The sequence below is a fragment of the Enhydra lutris genome, unplaced genomic scaffold (assembly GCF_002288905.1).
Source record: "Enhydra lutris kenyoni isolate GAN:26980312 unplaced genomic scaffold, ASM228890v2 scaffoldscaffold19, whole genome shotgun sequence".
Lineage (NCBI taxonomy): Eukaryota > Metazoa > Chordata > Mammalia > Carnivora > Mustelidae > Enhydra > Enhydra lutris.
In genome coordinates, this window is record NW_019154103.1 from 12,437,138 (window position 1) to 12,458,320 (window position 21,183).

The window sequence follows — 21,183 nt, forward strand, 5'->3', positions numbered from 1 at the left end:
GTTTTAGTAATAAAATAGTGTGGATATGTTCAGATCATTTTTCAAAGCATAGCCAATGGATTTTTGAGAGTCCTAAAATCATCTGAAAATGTCAGATTTACTTTCTAGGGTAATATCTGTCTTCCTTATTTATTTTACACTAACCGGTGCATGAAATTCCACTTTGGTATTATATAGAAATCTTTGGAATGACATTTCCTGTAGTAAAACATGACCTGTATGTCGCATATTTCCTCTCTCCCTTACCAGCAGTCTTTTGAGTGACTGACTTTGAGTCTTGTCCTCTTTCCCGTTTTATCACATTCTCTCTTAATTCATTGCATCTGATAGTACTGAGTTCACTCAGTTGTATTACTAACTTGATAGGCAGGCTAACCCTTAAGAATTCTAATGTAAAAATAATTGCTTCAGTAGGAAAAAGGAGAGTGTTTCAGATTTGGAGTTGAAACATTTTTCTTACATTAATTTCGAAGTTTTTAAAAAATAAATATAAATGTATAAGCTAAAGGGGAATCCTGACTGTCACAAGACACATCCAACTCTTGATTACTTCTAATTTTTTTATCAGAAACAAGGCCTTTCATTACCTTTCACTGTCAGTATTATTAATAATCCATTCTAGAGTCTTTTTAGATAAATTGACCATTTTTATTACATATTGGTATTAATAAAACACAGATTTTTTTTTTTTTTTTTACACAACTGTTTCTCTGCCGCAGGATGGCATTTCTGCTAAGCAAATCCAGCTTTATCCTGTTTAAGTTCAGGAAACTTTAAAACAAATAGCTGAGGAACATACAACCTTGTCATTTCTTTTCTCCAGACTGTGTTTAGGACATCGCATTAGTGTTACTTGTAATTTTAATGGTCAGTTTTTTAAATGGTTATGGTTTTAGAAATGCTGAATTGAACACATAGTTTATCCTTAAAGCAGGACTTTTTGAATTTCTGCCAGTGTTTATATTCTGAATCACTAAGAGGGAATTATTATATGAAGTATTTCATGAACCTTTGAACTTGATAACTCTCCCCATCCCCCCCACCCTTTTTTTTTCAAACACTTCCTAATATCTCATAAAAAAAGCTGTTCCAAAAAACAAGCAAAAATTTTTTGGATAACATAGAATTTCCCAAATTTTGTTTTTCCTTCCTTAACAATATGAGACTCTTGGCCTCCGGGTGTGGTTAGATCAGACCTCTGGCTGCTTTTCATTTCATCTTTCTGTTCTGGCTGCCTTTGTGTTTACTGAATTATTCCTCACAAAACAGCTTCTTTCATGGTAGCAAAGTGGCATAAATACCCAGAGAAGGAAAAAGTAAGCATTGCCTCCAGTAATGATTAGAAATCCTGCGAATGCACTATCGAGCCACCTCTGAATCAATGTGTAGTTTTCCCTGAAGTAGCAAAGGTGGGGTTTCCTTCATAAATGTAGGCCATTGGGTGCCCAAGCCCTGTTGAAAATGATCCTACTGAAATAGTAAGGCTGCTTTGTACTCTCTGTACGAGAGGGAAATGGATGCTGGGGAGACAACCACACTATTCACCACCAAACATGGTTTATTTGTGCTTTGATTAGCTGCATAGGGAAGATTTTTGGGAACAAGCTATTGAATTAAGTAGTATGAAATAGGTGGTTCTTAAGTTGACTCTTGGAAGATGGGTATAAATTCATTTAGATAACTATATCAGAGCTTTCCTACCCCATGCCATGAATAGGTTATGGGTGTCTATTGAGATATTGGTGGTTATAAAAATGTTAGTATAATAAAAATATTAAATGTTTGAGATTTCAACATTTCATATTATAAAATATGCAAGGGAGTTCTTCAAAAAATGTAACTTCAGATTTTTTTTTAGATATGTAGATTTTTTCTTCCATTGTTACTTCTTTGATTGGCTTTAATGTATAGTTGTTTTTCTACCATCAAGGACAGTTTGGTGATTAAAGCTGGAAAGTCACTAAAATGACAAGATAAAAACAGTAACCTTCATTTTAAAAATTCAACCTATTAGGCCACTTAAGAAATGTATTGGGATAACTAAATCCAGTAAATCTTCTTTTCCTCAGCCTAAATATTTTGCATATAAGCTGAATAAATCAGTGATGCCATGCACATTGTGTCGGCACCATATCACTGAAGAACTAAGTTTTCAATAAAAGTCCCTCCACCCCCATATTCCCTTCCCAATCTCCTTTCCATAGATCTGTTCTTACAGTGTCAGATTCTGCTTGGGAAGTTTGTTAGGAGATCTTGGAATTAATAGCTAAAGCTAAAGCCAGAATGCTTCACACAGAGTTGGAGAATTTGCTTGTTTAATCAGTCTGCATGGAAATTGCCAATTGTATGTTTGAAGCCAAAAAGCAAAAGAAAGAGAAGAGGTACTATTTTCAAAGAGTATTAGATTGTGTTCAGATAGTACTATCAGTAAATGCATTGGTGAAACAAATGATAGGCTATGTACAGAGCCAGAGATTACATTTTCACTGTACACTGATGAATCTGCAAACATTAGAGAAGTACTTGGAAGTAAATTGTTGGTCATTCAAAGAAGTACCAAAAGAAATTATTAAAGTATTCAAAGCTGTAAATGAATCCTTTGAAACAAAGAAGATACTGTAGAAATCGTATTTAAGTTTATGATCAATGAAGAAGCTTCATGATAGAAAATTTAAAGGTTTTACATCAGAAATTCATTCTGGAAAATAAAGCAATACAGAGAGACCCTTACATGTAAAAGTCTGTAGACCAGAATTCCAAGTGAAATATTATAAAATAGAGTCTAATAAAATGCAAGCTGCTTCAGCTGCATGTTTTCAGTTTTATGGGAGAAAATGGGATCAGAATGCCACTGTACTGTTCTGTGATACCAGAGTCTGTAAGCCGTCCAAAAGAAGAGTTTTGCTGAAGTTTACAATCTAAATGAAAAAATACTGCTTGGCGATTGATTCATGCTTTGCAGATTAAAGAATGGGTGAACTTCTCAGAATTAGAACACAAAAATAGATTTATGTGCTCTGATAGTTTATAGATTCAAAGCAGAAATTCAGCTTTGAAAAATCAGGTTAAAAATGATTCCCTGGTGATATGTAAAATTTGAATAACAAGAATCTTAAAAGCATTATTAGGACTAATAAAAGTACATCTGGGTAAATTTGGGTGGGGGAAAAAGCTATAACATTATTTATGACATACTTTTTATGAATAGGCATGAGTGGACCAAAAATCAGTTTGCAGTATCACAAAGAAAGGTCAGTGTTACCCTAGCGAATGAAAGAAAATGACTGCTAGAGTTAAAGTTCAGGTCTTTTAATGTAGTTTAAAGAGACCAAAGTATTCCTATTATGGTTAATATCAAGAAAGGAGTTTCAGGCAGCAGAAAAGCAGTAAATGCACATTTACCATTTGCTATGGGAACACAGCTTGCTTCTTGGGTAGAGTTTCTTGTTGAAGGTGGCTTTTAAGACTCTGATATTGTATTTAATGATACCAAGTCTAAACCTGGTATGAAAAAGTTATGTTCATGGGAACTAAGGTACAAGTCTTTCGTTTTAAAGAACTGAGTTTTTTCCAAAGTATACTAGTTTACTGTCATCAGCTGTGTTTTTGACGGCCTTACTATGAAAGAGTTGGGGAGTACAAAGATAGAGCAGATACCAAGAAAAACAGCATCAGCAAAGTATGTTTCAAGGAAATGAACAGACACCTGTACCAGATAGGACTGGTGAAAAATAGGGTGGCATTAAATTATGTATCATAGAATGCAAATATCACAGTACAAATGGTGAAATTGTGGATGAGTGCAGTTATCTTTTTCTTTGAAATATATGACTGGCGCTGAATATTTCTTGCTTTGTGTATGCATAGAACCCAATACACTGACTGACCTGCATTTGAATGAAATGTTACGTGAAAGTTAACGACTCCTTGCAACAGAGGTGAATAGCATGCTTGCTCTGGCCACGGTGAACAAATGTTTGGATAGCTTTGCTCCTTTGCCTGTGTTCTTGAAGGCTTTAGTTGCGCAGCTATGCAGTTTTTTCAGATTTTCAGTATTGAGGTCGCTAAGCACTTTATTTCTTTATACTAAACTTCTGACTTTTAATATTGCTTTACTTTATGTATAATAATTTCAGAAGCACAGGTTGAAAGACTTTTCAGTGATAGTTACCGTAGTGAGTATTTGAATGTTTACATCTTTTCATGGGCTGAATCTTTCATTGAGGCAATATTTATTATCTTCATTTAGGAACAGTGTTTTCACTGGGTATTTTAGGTTGGCAATTATTTCTTCCAGTGTTTAAAGATTGATTGATTTATGAGCGAGAGACTGAGAAAATGAGTGGAGGGAGGGGCAGAGGAAGAAGCAGACTTTCCGCTGAGCAGGGAGCCCGATTCAGGGCTCCATCCCAGGACCGTGGATCATGACCCAAGCTTAAGGCAGATGCTTAACTGGCTGAGGCCACCCAGGCACCCTTCTTTCAGCATTTTAAAGAACGTTCTCTGCCTTCCAGTCTTTTTCTTTTGTTCTTGATTATTCTCTTTTACAGGTAATACGTCTTTTTTTTCTTCTTTGAGGTGTATTGTATTTCATCTTTCTCTGGTTGCTTTGAGATTTTTCTTTAGATTTTCAGCAGTTAAACAAAAATATGCTTACTATAAATTTTCTTTAAAAACTTTATCCTAATATTTGCAGAGCTGCTTCAGTTTGATACTCGATGTTGTTTGTGAGTTTCAGAGAAGTCTTGGTTACTATCTCTTTAAAACAGTAGTTCTGCCACATTTTCTTTCATCTTCTGTAATTCATGTTACATGTTATATCCTTTTTAAAGATTCATTTAGAGAGAGCGCGGGTAGGGGCAGAAGGAGAGTGAGAGAGAGAATCTCAGATTCCCGGCTTGAGTGCAGAACGCGGCACAGGGCTTGATATCATGACCTGAGCCAGGATCCAGAGTTCGGTGCTTCACCAGCTGAGCACCCAGGCGCCCTAGCATGTTATCTCTTTCACTAGGTCCCATGTGCCTATTATATAGTTTTCTATGTTTTTCATTTTTTTCCCCTTTATGTGTTCTAGGCTGGATATTCTGATTTGTCTTCCATTCCATCCAGTAAATGCATTTCTTGAGGTCTTAATTGTATTAATTACATTTTTCAATTTAGAGTTTCCATTTGGTTCTTCTATAGATGTAGTTAGCTGGCAAAATTCTCTAGTTTACCTGTTTTCTTAAGCCTTTTAATTACAGTTACTTGAAAGTTGTTCCTAATGATACAGCTGTATCTGGATTATATGTAGGTCTTTCCTCTTCCTCTGTTTTCCTTGATTGGCTTTTCAGTTGTTTGAGTATGATTCCTGTTGTATCTACTTAGTTTGACTGAATGGTGGACATTGTGTATGAAAAACTGTAGAAGCTATGGATAATGTTATTGCCTCCAGAAAGGACTGTTCTTCTGCCAGATAAGTCCCTCAGGGATCAAATGGACATATTGGTGAAGGCTGTTCTATTTATCTGGTTTGCTCTTATTTTGAAGGCATGGGTAGGGGTCTCAGATGAAAGCCTTCTCTTTTAAAGGCCCTAAAGTCATTTGTCTCTCCTCTGGGTATGAAACTGCTGAATGTGCTGGTTGGTTTTTGGACCTCTTAGATACTGTTTCCTTCTGCTAAGGTTTCTCAGCTTCCTGCCCTGCACAGTTTAGGAATTGGCAAGTGCCTTGAAAAGAAAAGCTGTGAAGTTCAGGCTCACTCACTCTGATCTTGACCTCCCAAGTCTGAGTTGCTCTGGTTGTTTTCCAGTGATTTTGAACAATTGTTTTTTGTTTTATTTATATTTTGTGGAGTTAGGAAGGCCAGTGAGATTTAAGCCACCTTCAGAAGCTGAAGTCTCCAATTTGTACTTGTATTCTTTTATAGCATTCTCAAAGCATGAAAGGGTAATTTTTTAAAATAAATATTAAGCTTGTACTTTGGGTATTTTGTTGTGGCCTCCTAATACTGAAGTAAAAGATAATGTGGTTAATGCCAGAAATAGGAATATCATTATTTGAGTTTTGAGTTTCAAAACATGAAGGCCCTTATTTATTTATTTATTTATATTATTTTGTGAAGATTTTGTTTGAGAGAGAGCACAAGTAGGGTGAAGGTTGAGCCTGATCTGGGACTTAATTCATGACCTGAGCTGAAGGCAGACGCTCAACCCGCTGAGCTGCCCAGCCCTTACTTACTTGTCTTTTATTATGTTCAGTTAGCCAACACCATTAGTTTTGATTAGTAGTGTTTAACAGCTCATTAGTTGCATGTAACACCCAGTGCTCATAACAACACATACCCTCCTTAACACGTGGCTACCCCATCACCCAGCTACCCATCCCTCCACCTCCCCTCCCTTCTGAAACCCTGTTTGTTTCTGGGCATCCAGAGTCTCTGATGGTTTGTCTCCCTCTCTGATTTCTTCCCTTCAGTTTTCCCTCCCTTCCCCTATGGTCCTCTGTGCTATTCCTTATGTTCTACATACGACATAAACTATATGATAATTGTCTGTCTCTGTTTGACTTATTTCACTTAGCATAATCCCCTCCAGTTCCATCCATGTCGATGCAAATGGTGGGCATTCATCCTTTTTGATGGCTGAGTAATATTCCATTGTATATAGGTGCCACATCTTCTTCATTCATCTGTTGAGGAACAGTTTGGCTATTGTGGACATTGCTGCTATGAACATTGGGGTAGCATTTATTTAACATTTTAAAATCATTTTCTAGTCTAGTTGGAAAGATAAAACCTGTCTTCAAAAAAAGATAAACTATCTAACGTACTTCCACATCAGATGAATTCTAATATGGTGCATACTATGGGAGGACAAGAACTAATTTGTACTGTATGCCACTGTTCGGTTGTTTAATCATCAGAACAGGAATATATGTGAGCAGATGTTCAGTTGTAAAAAAAAAAAAAATGAAAATACATAAAAATGCATTTTTAAAAGTCACCCACAATCCACCTGTGAGAGATAACCACTAAGAACATTTTTGGTCTCAGAACATGTCTAAAAAAATGGAACATATCTAGTCTTTTTCCAGCACTTATAAATGTATAATATATGTTACTTTGAAGTAATGAGTTAAGTAACATTATGCTTTAGAAAGTGTTTAGATTAGGTATATGCAATTCTAGGATAAGATATTTTTAAAGTTTGAAGGGTTGATAAAATTTCAGTGGTGCTGACAAGAAGTTTTTAAGAATATATGCAGCTGATGTTTTCTTTTCAATAATGATCTGGGCAGTGGAGTATTGGTTCTCTAAATTAAGAATTATGTCCATTGATACACATTGTATAACTATATGTTGTGATTTTTTTTTAAGTTGGTGTGTTTTAATGCTTCCTGTTAAGCTTCCTAATAACTTTTCTGTTTATATTTTAAAGGCCAAACTGTTTTCAGATAGTGGTTCAGCACTTTAGTGAAGAACATTACATTTTTTACTTTGCAGGAGAAACTCCAGAACAAGCAGAGGTAAGTTAATTATTTTCTCAGCACACCTTTATTTAGCTCATGATTTCTTTTTAATTAAGAAACTACTGCATGTGTGATAAAGTAATAAAAAGGAAGACTGAAATCTAATTATTTTTTTATTTCAAGGAATGAGAACTCTGTAAAAATTTTTTTTTAAAGAAATGCAGAAAAAATCTCAGTGAAGGGCTATTAGGAATGAAAACTCCATTTTAAATTGACCTTTAAATGCTCTATGATGTTGAGTCCAACTGAGAATCCTCATTTAAAATCCTCTCTGCAGAAAGGTTATAGATATCTCAGTACAGTTGAAAGGTAAGCCAGTTAGTTTTGCTAACAAGCATTGTTATTCTTCACTGGTTGAACTTCATATGTAATAATAGAAGTTCAGTCATCAAAAATAAAATTATTTTAGGAATTTTTTTCTTTTTCTCTAAGTCTACATATGATGTCTGCTTTCAGCACTATGCATTGATCCATGTGCAATGCCCTTATTAAAGCTTTTATTAAATTTTAAGCGTTGCTGTGATGAGAGAATGTTTTCCAAAAATTGTTTTTAAAAATACTTTGATTTCTTTGAACCATAAGATTTCAGGGGTGTTTATTGGTATTTTGTACAATATTTCTTCTGCTTATACTCTGTGGGAAGAATCTGAAGGTGGTTAAGAGGTCAAAGAAAACAACTTTGTTGTAAATAGAAGATAATTTGCCAACTCTGGATATGAGGCAGAGAAGCTCTTAAAACTGGATCCTGGCATGCATCCCTGATTCATAAATTATGAAAATATCTTAGACTCTAGAATTGATGAATGAGCCACATTAAGTTTTATGGTTCACAATTGAATGTCATGTTTCAAATCTTTACAAAATATTTCAAATATTATATTAACATGTAACACACAAAAACCCTTTGTTTTGTGGGTTTTATCCCTAATATTTAGATGCAAGAAGTAGAGTTCAAAACATTTATATAACAGATAGACATATATATAATTTTTTATGCTAGAAATTGAGTTAGGAAAGAAATTTAAACTTCAGTTTCCTATCCTCCAATTTCACTATGTTCCCTTTCTAAATAAAGATATATACACCTTGATGATATTTTAGTATAAATAGAATATTTTCTTGTTGTATTTATATATAAACTTTACATATTCTTTATTTCCATAACCACTTAAAGTCCAAAAATACCACTGATATTTCCAATTTTTGTTACTTTAGTGGCCTTTTGGATCTGTGGTTACTCTCTTCTATTTCTAAGAGGTATAGTAATTGATTAGGTCTTAATGTGTTCTGTAAAGATGTCCTGTGAACATTCAGAGTTCAGACTGAAATAGTCAACAAGTTAAGGATCTGAGTCAAACAGTAGTGCAGAACTTTGTGGAAATAAGTAAGCCAAAGTGAAATGTTCAGATTTATTTTTGATAAACCCAAGATTGTTCTCTCCTTTCTCCAGACCACTAGGTAAACATTTAAAAATGCAGCTTCAATTTAATTTGAATATTAGCCTGAAAATTATTTTGAATCTAATGTTGTGTTTTAAAGGCTTATAAAGGGGCACCTGAGTGGCTCAGTGGGTAAAGCCTCTGCCTTCAGCTCAGGTCATGATTTCGGGGTCCTGGGATCGAGTTCCACATTGGGCTCCCTGCTCCGCAGGGAGCCTGCTTCCTCCTCTCTCTCTGTCTGCTTCTCTGCCCACTTGTGATCTCTCTGTCAAATAAATAAAATCTTAAAAAAAAAAAAGGGAGCAGAATATCTTCAAGCATTTTAAAAAGAAAAAAAAAAAATGCTTATAAATAACCCAGATCCCCTTACACATTTCTGCCTGTGTCGTGGTCTAAGGTAAGATTAGATACTTGTCATCAAGGTAGTCATCACATGATCAGTTGGTTTGCCGTCAGCCCTCTTTTCACAAAACATAACTGCTTAATAACTTCAGTGGATTTTATTTTTTTGGCTAATTAATGGTCACTTATGGCATACTTAACATTAATTTAGGGATTCAACAGAAACACAATTTCAAAGATGATTATAATTGTTTTGGTCATTGTTTTATTTTATGGGACCCCCAATTTAAAGTGCAGCATACTCTGAGTATAGAAATGGCAGTCTGGATAAGGAAAGAACTGCTGAATTTGGGGGGAAAAAACCCTTATGATTGGAAACTGAATAAACCATTGTATATTTCTTTGACATGCTGTTATTTTTTGTAGGACTGGATGAAAGGTCTGCAGGCATTTTGCAATTTACGGAAAAGTAGTCCAGGGACATCTAATAAACGCTTGCGTCAGGTGAAACTTAATTTTCTTTGATGTTCACACGTTTCTCTTTATAACTTTGCTCTTTATTTCTGTCAGAACTGGTTTGAGCTACATTTCAAACCCTTCTGAGCAGCCCCCCCAAAATCCATCCATCCATCCATCTGTTTGTTTATTTTATGTTCAGTTGGCCAACATAGAGTACATCATTAGTTTTTGTACATATATTCAACGGATTACTTATTACTCAGCCATCTGAAAGGATGAATACCTACCATTTGTATCGACATGAATGGAACTGGAGGGGATTATGCTAAGTGACGTAAGTCAAGCAGAGAAAGACAGTTATCATATGGTTTCACTCATATATGTGGAACATTAGGAATGACACTTCTGAGTTAAGTTTATCTTTTCAGGCATTTTAAAGCCGTGCTTCCACTTGGTTCAATAGCAGGAGAAATATTTATGAAAAAGAAATGTTCCTTACATACTTGCCAGGTAGTTAGTCCATAATGCCATCTTTGGAATCCATACCAAGGATTCTTTTCTTCTACTTAAAATAACAATACCAAACCAACAACAATAGAAACCATTTTGTTAGGCACTTTGATTCATTTTTTTCTTGAAAGAATCATTTTGGCCTATATCAAAAAAGTACAACTAAAGATAATTATTGAAAAGATCATCTGAATTTAAGTATTAATCCAAATTGCTCTGAAGTCAAGTCTATTATGTATCTGTTAGGTAGCATCTTATTTGAACCATAACATGTCATACATGTTCATTTTATAGAGAGTTAAGTTGGGCTTTTTCTTTCTTTCTAGGTATGTAAAGTCAACTCCATACCCTGCATATCTTTGTGTTTTTTTGTTTTTTTTCTGTTTTGTTATCCCTAGATAGCTGGAAAAAGTTAAGTAATTTTCGTATTCTTGGAGTATTGAGGAACATTTAGTACAGTATTTATTGACCAGAGTGATTCTTTATTAATGGAAGTTTCCAACAAGCTTTGTGAACTTAATATATTGTTCTATTGCAAGTCAATACATGGTTAATATTTAAATGAGTATAAATTCTATTTCCTGTAACCAAAAATCTAAGCCTTTCCCCAAGGACATTTATTTATACACATAGTTGTATTCTCAAATCATATTTTGACATTTTGTAAGCTATGAAAAATCAGACTGAGTTTTTGCAGATTGTGTCTTGTGTGAAACTTTTGCTATGAAGTTATTTTTAGCTGTAAGACAATAGAATAAAAAATGATATAATAAAGTCATAGCTAACATCTCTTAAGCCCTTTTGCAGGTACTCTCCTATGTGCTTTTAATGTATTATTTTGAGTCTTTATGATAACTTGCAGTGTAGAATTTATCCTAATTTTATATCTGAGGAGTTGAGGCTCAGAGAGGCTGAATTGTCCTATGCCATTCAAGTAGTATGTAGCAAGAGGGAAAGAGAACCTGATCTAGACAGTGAATGATCTAAGTTTTGGCATCAAAACTGACAAAAATAACTTAGCTTTTTTGGATTTGTATCTTTTTCTGCAAAAGGAGAAGGCAGAATCAGTGTTGTAAAAATACTTTCTAGCTGTGGAAGTTTATAGATAAATCTTCCAGATGAGCTTTATATATATAACCTACAGGATTTTGATTTGGGTGATGACAGTTTTTTACTTACGTTAAAATAAAAAATCCTCTATTTCCATTTTCTCTGAACTGTTTTTTTAGTAGAAAGGTACGTTTCATTAAATTGCTATGAGAATATAATTGGAGATTTAAGAATTATTTTAAATGCTTGAATGTTGTATTTTATACATCACATAAAAAGGAAAATATAATTATAGGTCGTAATGTCTAAAGAAAGGGGAAAAGTAAATCAGTTTTGGGTTTTTATTTCTTAAATAGTAATTGCTTTTGAAACCTAATGTATAATTCTTGAAATCTGGGTAACAATTTCTGTGTTTTCTTTAGGTCAGCAGTCTTGTTTTACACATTGAAGAAGCCCATAAACTCCCTGTAAAACATTTTACTAATCCGTATTGTAACATCTACCTGAATAGTGTCCAGGTCGCAAAAACTCATGCAAGGGAAGGGCAAAACCCTGTATGGTCAGAAGAGTTTGTCTTCGAGTAAGTCTTATTTTATCACTACATTAAATCTTTTTTTTTTTACCCTATTGCATTTTCTCTGTTTTCGTTTGTTTGTTTGTTTTGTTTTTTGGTTTCTGTCTCTGAACTACCATAACAAGGTGCCAGGTCCAGGCAGTTTAGTAGTACTTTTTTCCCCCCTGCTTTTATTAGTGAAATGCTATGTCCTTGGTTTTTCACTTAGTCATTAATAGGAATAAGTGTTACTGACACGTTCAAAAGCATTTACTAAGACACACATACAAAATGTTCACAATGGTTCCCAGGATTTACTTGAGGAGGTTAAAGATGGGGGAAAAGTGTATGATTTGCTTGTCTGCATTCCTGTATTCCAAATAATAAAATGTTTCAATCCAGCATGCATATTAATAGAAATAAGGGACTTATTTGATACTAGAAATAAAAGAATTAGAATTTGATGCCAGGATATTTTGTTAATACTTTTTCTTTTTGCTCCTCTAGTGATCTTCCTCCTGACATCAATAGATTTGAGATAACTCTTAGTAATAAAACAAAGAAGAGCAAAGATCCTGATATCTGTAAGTTGATACAGAAATTTCTCTCTGGAGTAAAACATGTTTTATATACTTTTAAAAATTCATAATGAAATCTAGTCTAAAAGTGCCAGTAGTATAATTTGACATAGTTTTTTTTTTGTACTTCTAAAAGTTTTGATTGTTGAGGAAGGGTTTCTCTAATAAGAAAAAAAGATCAAAATGGCTAAATTGTACATACTGTAAACTTAAGCCCTTGATATTAAATTATCTTTCATCTCCCCTTCCCTCCCCAGTGGACAGGAACAAGAGAACAGTAAGAGTGGCCATCTTTCTGTGTTGTTTCACCTATCCCTTCTTTGTACTTTCTAGGTTTTTCCCGTTTTCATATAGTTTTATGTAAGTGGGAAAAAGTATTCTGTTTTTTTTTAAAATTAGTCCACTGTTTATTCATTTCTGGTGAACCTTTTCCATTCTTTTTCCACAGTAGCATACCTTCTCCCAGCCTGTTGCTGACAGGTGGCAGTGGGATTTAACAGTTCATATCAGAGTTAATTAGGTTAATACCTTCTTAAAAGTCAGGCTTAGGGAAAGAAGTGATAAGCGTTAACAGGAATTCAGAGCCTGAATTTTCCTCTACAAAATATTTATTCTGTTGTTTCTGTACTGTTTAAATGCCTAACATTTTTTTAGTGGTTCCCCATTACTTTTAAGATAAAATCTAAACCTGTAGTAAACACAGAAGAAAGGCCCTTTCCTGATCCCCTCCTCCTCCACCCTGCGGCTCTCCTAGTGTATCTTTGGTATATCCTCTCTAGATATACCAGCTTTCTTAGAGCTTTTAAGCAGTCCATGGATTTTAAAACTGCCCACCATACCTTCTATTGGGATGGTGCTCTTTTTCTTTTTCTCTGCCTTTCTACCTAGCTACACCTCCATATTCTGTTAAATGTCAGCTTAAGGGTTGCTTGTTTGGAATGGATTTTTCCACCAGCTGAATTACATATTATTTCTCTATACTTGAATAGTAGTAACCACTGGTAATGGCACTTACCACACTGTACCACGATTGATTTCTTGCCTTACTGTGACCTCCATGCAAGTCAGAGACCATGTCTTAATCATGTCTGTATTCCCGTGTCCCTGCCTACCATAGTCTGGTACAAAATAGGCATTGAGTAAATGAATGAAGTAAGTATTGAGTATGTGTTACTACTGAAAACGCCTTAAAAGCATTTAACACTACAGAGAAGACAAAATGTCAGGAAAATTTACTGGTATGATGAATTACAGTGTCCTCTTTTCAGACAGTAATCATTTGATGTTTTTCTATCAAAGTATTTATGCGCTGCCAGTTGAGCCGGTTACAGAAAGGGCATGCCACAGATGAATGGTTTTTGCTCAGCTCCCATATACCATTAAAAGGTATTGAACCAGGATCCCTGCGTGTCCGAGCACGATATTCTATGGAAAAAATCATGCCAGAAGAAGAGTACAGTGAATTTAAAGAGGTATTAAGTTATTTATCAATCTAATTATTTTAGATGGAATTAACTTTAAACATTTAAACAAAAAGATCCATTAAGTTAAACATAGCAATGTCATAGCTTAGTGCACCAGTGATGGGCATAAAGGTTGAAAAGCCTTGCGGTAGTATGATATTGGTCTTAAGAGTCTGTAAATATGTAGGCTATAAACTCATCCTGTTTTTAATAAATGTATTCAATAGAACATATTTCTAAATAGAAGAAAATAAGAGAATTCCTATTAATCTCATTGAGCATGTTTAATGCTGTATACTTTCAATAATCTTTCTTGATATCATTTTTAGCTTATACTGCTAAAGGAGCTTCATGTAGTCTATGCTTTATCACATGTGTGTGGACAGGACCGAACACTACTGGCTAGCATCCTACTAAGGATTTTTCTTCATGAAAAGCTTGAATCATTGTTGTTATGTACACTAAATGACAGAGAAATAAGCATGGAAGGTAAAGTATGGATGTCTTGGTGTGATACTTAAAAAAAAAAAATCATTTCGCAAAATAAGTTACCCTATTTTTCCTTCATTAAAAATTAAAGTTGGAATGTCAGTTCTGATCCTTGTGCTGACTAACATTTGGCAGTTTCCGTCATGGTAAATTATTCCATTAGAAGCCATAAGAAAACAACCTCTTTATCCTTATTAATGGCTCATGGTGCTTGGTCATTAAGAATATTTTGGTGTACCGACCATATTCTCTCACTTATATTTTACTTGCTAATTCACTGCACAAAAGTTAGGTGACAGCCGCATTTTATTTCTAGCTTCTATAGATAGGTAGTCCCCAGGCAATGGAGTTGGACACACAGTGCTTTGTAACAGCTTACAAGTTTGTCACAGTTAACCCCTTTCTGGCTAGCACTTTGGCTTAGTAACAGTGCTTGCTTTTAGGTTCCCCAGTAAACTATAAAAGCTAAAACTATTTCCTCCTAATCATAGAAAATGTAAAAGACATCGATTTGTCAGGAAAGATAAAGTGATGGTTAAGATGTCACATTGGGATTGTCTTTTTTGGGCAATATTTGTGTTTTTTAGGTCATTAATAGCCATTTTTTAAGGTAATAATTTATACTGGGATTTTGTGGGTTTTTTTCTTTTCATTTTCTGCATTTAAAAAAATTGGAAGTATAATTGGCATATAGTATCCTATTAGTTTCAGGTATATATCATAGTGATTTGGTATTTTTATACATTATAGAGTGATCTCCATGATAATTCTAATTATTTATACCACTACATTATATTCTTATTTGGAGATAACTCAGAATTTCCAAAGTGTGGGCTCATTGGATAGCAAAGCTGAATTCTGATCTTATTTTAGTCACTCCTTGGCTCTGTGGTCTTAACAAGTCATATAACCATTTGTTTTTTCTTACGAATATGCCAGTGTCAGCACCTCCTGCTGATTTAATGAATAAAGTCCTTCGAAGGGTTAAGTTTATAGAAATATAGGATGTCATTATAATCAGTACTTCAGTGCTGCATGCAAATAAGCATACTTAAATGGCTATAATGGTTGAGCGGAAAATGAATTCACTTTATTTCTAATCTGGTTTCACATTAGTGCAATCTTTTATATGAATAATCTTTTAATATAAATATTTATGTAGATGAAGCCACTACTCTATTTCGAGCCACAACACTTGCAAGCACCTTGATGGAGCAGTATATGAAAGCCACTGCTACACAGTTTGTTCATCATGCTTTGAAAGACTCTATTTTAAAGATAATGGAAAGCAAGCAGTCTTGCGAGGTACGAACTTCATGTTTTAAGTATTTCAGCAAAGAAATATTTTAATAGGTGATGCTTTTATAGCTAATGACATTATAAGGAAAATACATTAGCTTTCTAAAATTACTCATCAGGGCATTTACATGTTCTGTAATACGTTTAGAAAAATGTTGGAGTAGACTTTAAAAAAAAAATAGACTTAAAAAAAATGTACTTTGAAATTAAAAAAACTCAGATTGCACCAGAAATTACTTTCTCATTTACCTTGCTGTACTAATGATACAGTGTATGCTGCTTTCAGAAAGCATATGTAACATAAATTGAAGTTTTTGCTAGAGACTTAAGTCGTATAATCCAGGTAAGGTCTATGAAGCACTTCCCAATAACAGCCAGGGGGTATCCTTGAAGGTTTTGGTAAAGAAGTACAACACAATGCATTCAAAAGCAAATAGAAACACCCTTTAGATTATTAAGGTTTCAGCGTAAATTCATAATAAACCATTAAGAGAAAGAGTGGAATCTCACATGGCTCTTCTCTCATTTTGAAGGTAGAACAACTACAGAAGGAAGATATTAAATACATTTTTTCAATCTGATACAAAATAAAACAAAGAATTGCTTTTGATAATGTACACTGGGAGCTGTCAAATGTTAATTTTGCACTACAGATGTCCGTTTTTACTAATTAACCTAAAGGAAAGAAATTGAGGATTTAGTGTTGAAAACTGGGGTAATACAGGTAATATCAGAAATTGAGCAAGTGTGCAGTGAGTCTGTAATCACTAGATCAGGTTAGGGTATTAGGACTCAGACAGATGTATCTACTCCACTGATTCTAGATCAGATTTCTTAAAATTCCAAGGGTTACTGGAAAAATTTTGAGAAAGGTTCATTATTCTGTCTGTGGCATTCAGAAAAGCCTTTCTATTTTAATCAGTATTTTTTTTCAAATAAATACAACTAGAGATTGATTTTATAATAGATGGTGATCACTATTTTCATTTAAATACTCGTAGTATATTTGTGTATATGTGATCACTAAAGCTGGGTTTTAGTCTTCTCGTTTAGAGTGTACAATTTTAAAAATAAAGTCTAATCCATTTTTGTGGCTGTAAAAATCTATGGTAAAGCATAGTAAATGAATAAAAGAGAACTTTAACACCCATATTAATCCCAGAGCAAATAAAATGTGCTGAATAATCACTGCTTATTGCACAGTTGAATAATTGGAAATTAATGGTAAATGAGTTCTATAGAGCAAACTACTTAAAAATTCCCATTTATATCTATCCCCCAAGACTAAAACAGATTGAAAAATGGAAAAACAGAACCTTGAAAACAACGGTTTGATTACCTTGATTCATTTGCATTTATCATTGTCAAGATGCATTTATATTAATTTATTCCTTCTCTTAGTTAAGTCCATCAAAGTTAGAAAAAAATGAAGATGTGAACACTAATTTAGCACACCTATTGAACATACTTTCAGAGCTTGTGGAGAAAATATTCATGGCTTCAGAAATACTTCCACCGTAAGTGATGAAATTTTAATTTGACAAGAAACTGTGAGCAGGGTCGGGCCTGGTTAGTACTTGGATGGGAGACAAGAAACTGTGTATCTGCATTTTGAAAAATTTGTATTTCTAAAATGTGTAAGCTTTTCCACTGTCCTAATTAATGTTTTTATACTCTGCAAAAGAGTTTTTCAATCTTCCAAGGTGAATTTTGTTTAAGGCAAAAGAGTGACTTGAGGAAACTGCAGTAGTGTAATATTTACATTATAATAAAAACAAAAGTATGTTTTTACACAGGCTATAATGTCTGGTTTATACGGTAATTTGGGTAATGAATAGAGACTTTTGAGATCTTAAATATCTTGGTCTTTTTTTATGTGTTTTTGTTTTAATTTCAGTATAGTTAACATAGACTGTTACATTAGTTTCAGGTGTATAATGTAGTGATTCAGCAATTCCATACACCACCCAGTGCTCATTACAACAAGTGCCCTCCTTAATCCCCATCGCCTATTTCCCCAATCCTGCTCACTTCCCCTTTGGTAACCATCGGTTTGTTCTCTGTAGTTAAGAGGCTGAAAAATATTCCATTGTGTGTATATATTTACCACATTTTCTGTATCCGTTCATCTACTGTTGGACAGCTGGGCTGCTTCCATCATTTGGTTATTGTAAATATGCTGCTATAAACATAGGGGTGTGTATATCCCTTTGAATTTGTGTTTTTGTATTTTGAGGGGTAAATAGTGTAATTATTGGATCATAGGACAGTTCGATTTTTAACTTTTTGAGGAAACTCCATACTGTTTTCCACAGTGGCTGCACCTTAAAGTACAACAGCCAGTACCTGCTTAACAGCTTTTAGTGTAAGTGAACTCACTCAGGTAGAAGTTATCATAAGTTAAAATCCATCTCCGGGAATCTGAACTTAGTATTTCCTTTGTATCGTCATTCCAGTACTTTTTTCTTTCTTTTCATTAATACAGAAGCATTGTAAAAATGGTAAGATTTCTTCCAAAGTAAATGTAAAGAATTGACTAAATGAATTGATGATGAATAATATTTGTTTTCCTTATCCCTTTACCACATATGTCCTGCACTACTTGTAGCAGAGTAGTTTTTTGGGGGTAAGGGCCAGTCACATTAAGAAGTGTATTAGGCAAATTAAGCTTTTGGATGCAATGAGATAAGCATTTTTCCCCTTGCTTTATATATTGAGACGACTGTGTTGTTTTGGCAGGACACTGAGATATATTTACGGGTGTTTACAGAAATCTGTCCAGCACAAATGGCCTACAAATACCACCATGAGAACAAGAGTTGTTAGGTAAGATTCATCAATCCATCTGTTAAGGCATTGTGGATGGTGTGCACTGATAGTCAAGCGGGTGACTGAAAATTTGAAGAATAACAGTATATAATTCAAGACTTTTTTCTTTTACTTTTATGTCAGAACCCTGTTGAATATTTTCTGAGTTCAGATGGCTACTGAACTTTAACTGTACTGTATTTTTTTTGGAAGTTACTGAGAGGTATTTAGCTGCCTTGTGCATTTTCTAAAAACCTGAGCACTCATGTATAATCAGTTAACTATGGGAATTTTTATCTTATTGAAAGAATGGGGTTAAAAAAGTTACATAACCAGCACCATCTGTAAGTAACTTTATATAGTACTCACATCATATACACAGTACATTACCTACATGCATAGTTGCATATAGATAGAGAAAGAAGAGGGAAGGTGGGGAGAGGGGGAGGATTGAAAGCAGGATTGATGTGGTGCTAAGGAGAAAGAGGAATAATGGACTGATGGGTTAGTAGCAGTCTGGGACTCTGGGCTAATCTCCAGCCAGAGCCTCCAGTTCTGAAGCTGTGTTTCGGTATGCTCGTTGTGCAGTAGTTAGGAGGAATTGCTTTGGCAAGTCACAGAATGTTGTAACCTGTATACAGGGGGACTTTGTTATCACTACTCTAACTTAGTTTTCCAGTGAGGAAGCAGAGCTGTAGAGGTTGAAATTTGTTCGCTTAAGGTTATATAGAAAGGTTGTGCTAAGGCAGAACTAAAGGCCAACCTTCTAAGATCCAGTCAGATCGCTAACACTACTATAGGCTTTGTTAAGTACACCCCAACCCACTGAAGACAACTGGAAGTTCAGTGCAAAAACATCAGAGAATATAGCATTCTGCTAATAATATTTTATGTAGAATGCATACTACCAGTCATGTTATATCCAATTAAAACAACCATTGAAGACACTAATATCATACAGTCAGTTGTGAAAAATGTGTGTCAGTTGTGCCCACAGCCTAAGTTTGGTAAAGAGGCTTCTATTCTTTTTGTAAATAAAATTTCTCCTGGTTAGTAATGATGAGACATAAGTATTAAAGAATTGTAGATTCTGTATTTCTTCACCTTAGTTGTGATTGAGAGGAATTAGAATTAGCAGCGTAAGTTTCAGCATAGTTTTGTGTGTGATGTCAATTAAAGCCTCATACACTGTTTCAGATGAGTTTAACTGTTAAGCAAATACAGCAGGAATTTCTGCTGTGTGAATTGTCTGACACTACATGGTTTTTAGGGGGCATTTATGCCCAAAGTGATGATTTCTGTCCCTACTAGTGAGCTTTTAAACATATGTGTAGGTACCTAGTATCCTTTTTAAATTTAAAATCACTTCTACAAATTCACAGAAGGAAGATTTGCACACTGAAATTCTTTCACAATTAAATGCCGGTAGGTTATAGTTCAGATTCAAACACGTAGCAAAATGTTTTCAAGCAAAACTTATGCAAGATTCTTCACAAATTCATTTAAAAGAGATATTTAAAGAGCTGATAATTGTGTATTATAATTGCAATAAATGCTATCTGTGAAGTTACAATCATTTTCCAAGAGTCCAAAAAGTAGTAAACTGTCACTAGGTTAGAAAGTAAATGCTGAGGTCTTTTTCTTTATTGCCATAAAAGCTTTATAGCATTCAATTGTGTACATTTTCATTTATCAAGAAGCCACTTTTCTCTAGCAAGATGGATTCTTATTTTTAGGATTCATCAGCAAAATCAGTTTAATCAGCTAGATTTATAACAGACATTATTGTGCTATTCAATTTAAATAAAGAAAGAAGTGAGAGAATGCAAATTTTAGGACCATACAGTCCTGTGTCTCTATAAAAAGGTTGTTTAATACTCCTAAAGTATTTCAGAAATTCTTAGTGTTCTAATGCTACTGCTTCCTCAAAGTAAGTATATTGGAATAAATAAAGAGTTGCCAAGGCCAAGACCATAAATGCTACAGATACAACTTAAATCTTCCCAACATAAACTGAAAATTGCAGAATTTGGGCTTCTTTACATCAGTTCAAAGTTCATGATTCTACAAGTATTAATATTTTTGTTTATTATTTTTATGTAACATATATAGTAGTTTTCTAAAAAAAAAAAATTTCCCTCCCATTCAGTGGTTTTGTTTTTCTTCGACTTATCTGTCCTGCCATCCTGAATCCACGGATGTTTAATATCATCTCAGGTAATCAGCTTTTGATAAAATTTTGGAATTAAAAAATTAGAGTAAAATTTGATATTTGGTAAGGTTATTCATTTTTTCTTTTACATCTGATTTTTTTATTACCCAGTTCTAAGACTTGTTATAAAACAGAGCACCCTTTTCTTCTTTCCTTTTCCCTACTTTTTTACCTTCTCTATTTTGCTTTTCTTTACATCTAGTATCTGAAGCCTGACGTCATGATTATAGACAAGTATCACTCTTCCTCAATCCCTACCTGTGTCTCAGACTCTCACTGTGATGACTTCTTTCAATGTACAACCTGATTTTTTCACCTGGCAAGAGTTTGTGTACTTTTAGCCCATGCTAGACCCTATCACTACCACTGCAGGTTGTATTTTAAGACCAAATTAAAATGGTAACTATAGTTGCAGTAGAGCTCTGTAAATACTTGACTGTGGCCCTTTAGTGATGGAGAGGTTTGTCACCAG

At 34.2% G+C, this 21,183-nt stretch overlaps 1 protein-coding gene across 1 annotated transcript in view; it reads left to right on the forward strand.

Moving 5' to 3' along the window:
* Positions 1–21,183, forward strand: part of LOC111148287 (RAS p21 protein activator 1) — a 116,101-nt gene that overhangs the window by 84,284 nt on the left and 10,634 nt on the right. Inside the window, exons 12-21 of the mRNA XM_022504767.1 lie at positions 7,419–7,506; positions 9,717–9,794; positions 11,732–11,889; positions 12,370–12,446; positions 13,740–13,912; positions 14,233–14,392; positions 15,555–15,697; positions 17,093–17,208; positions 18,431–18,517; positions 20,649–20,716. Of these exons, the coding sequence (XP_022360475.1) occupies positions 7,419–7,506; positions 9,717–9,794; positions 11,732–11,889; positions 12,370–12,446; positions 13,740–13,912; positions 14,233–14,392; positions 15,555–15,697; positions 17,093–17,208; positions 18,431–18,517; positions 20,649–20,716 (1,148 nt within the window). The remainder of the gene's footprint in view (positions 1–7,418; positions 7,507–9,716; positions 9,795–11,731; positions 11,890–12,369; positions 12,447–13,739; positions 13,913–14,232; positions 14,393–15,554; positions 15,698–17,092; positions 17,209–18,430; positions 18,518–20,648; positions 20,717–21,183) is intronic.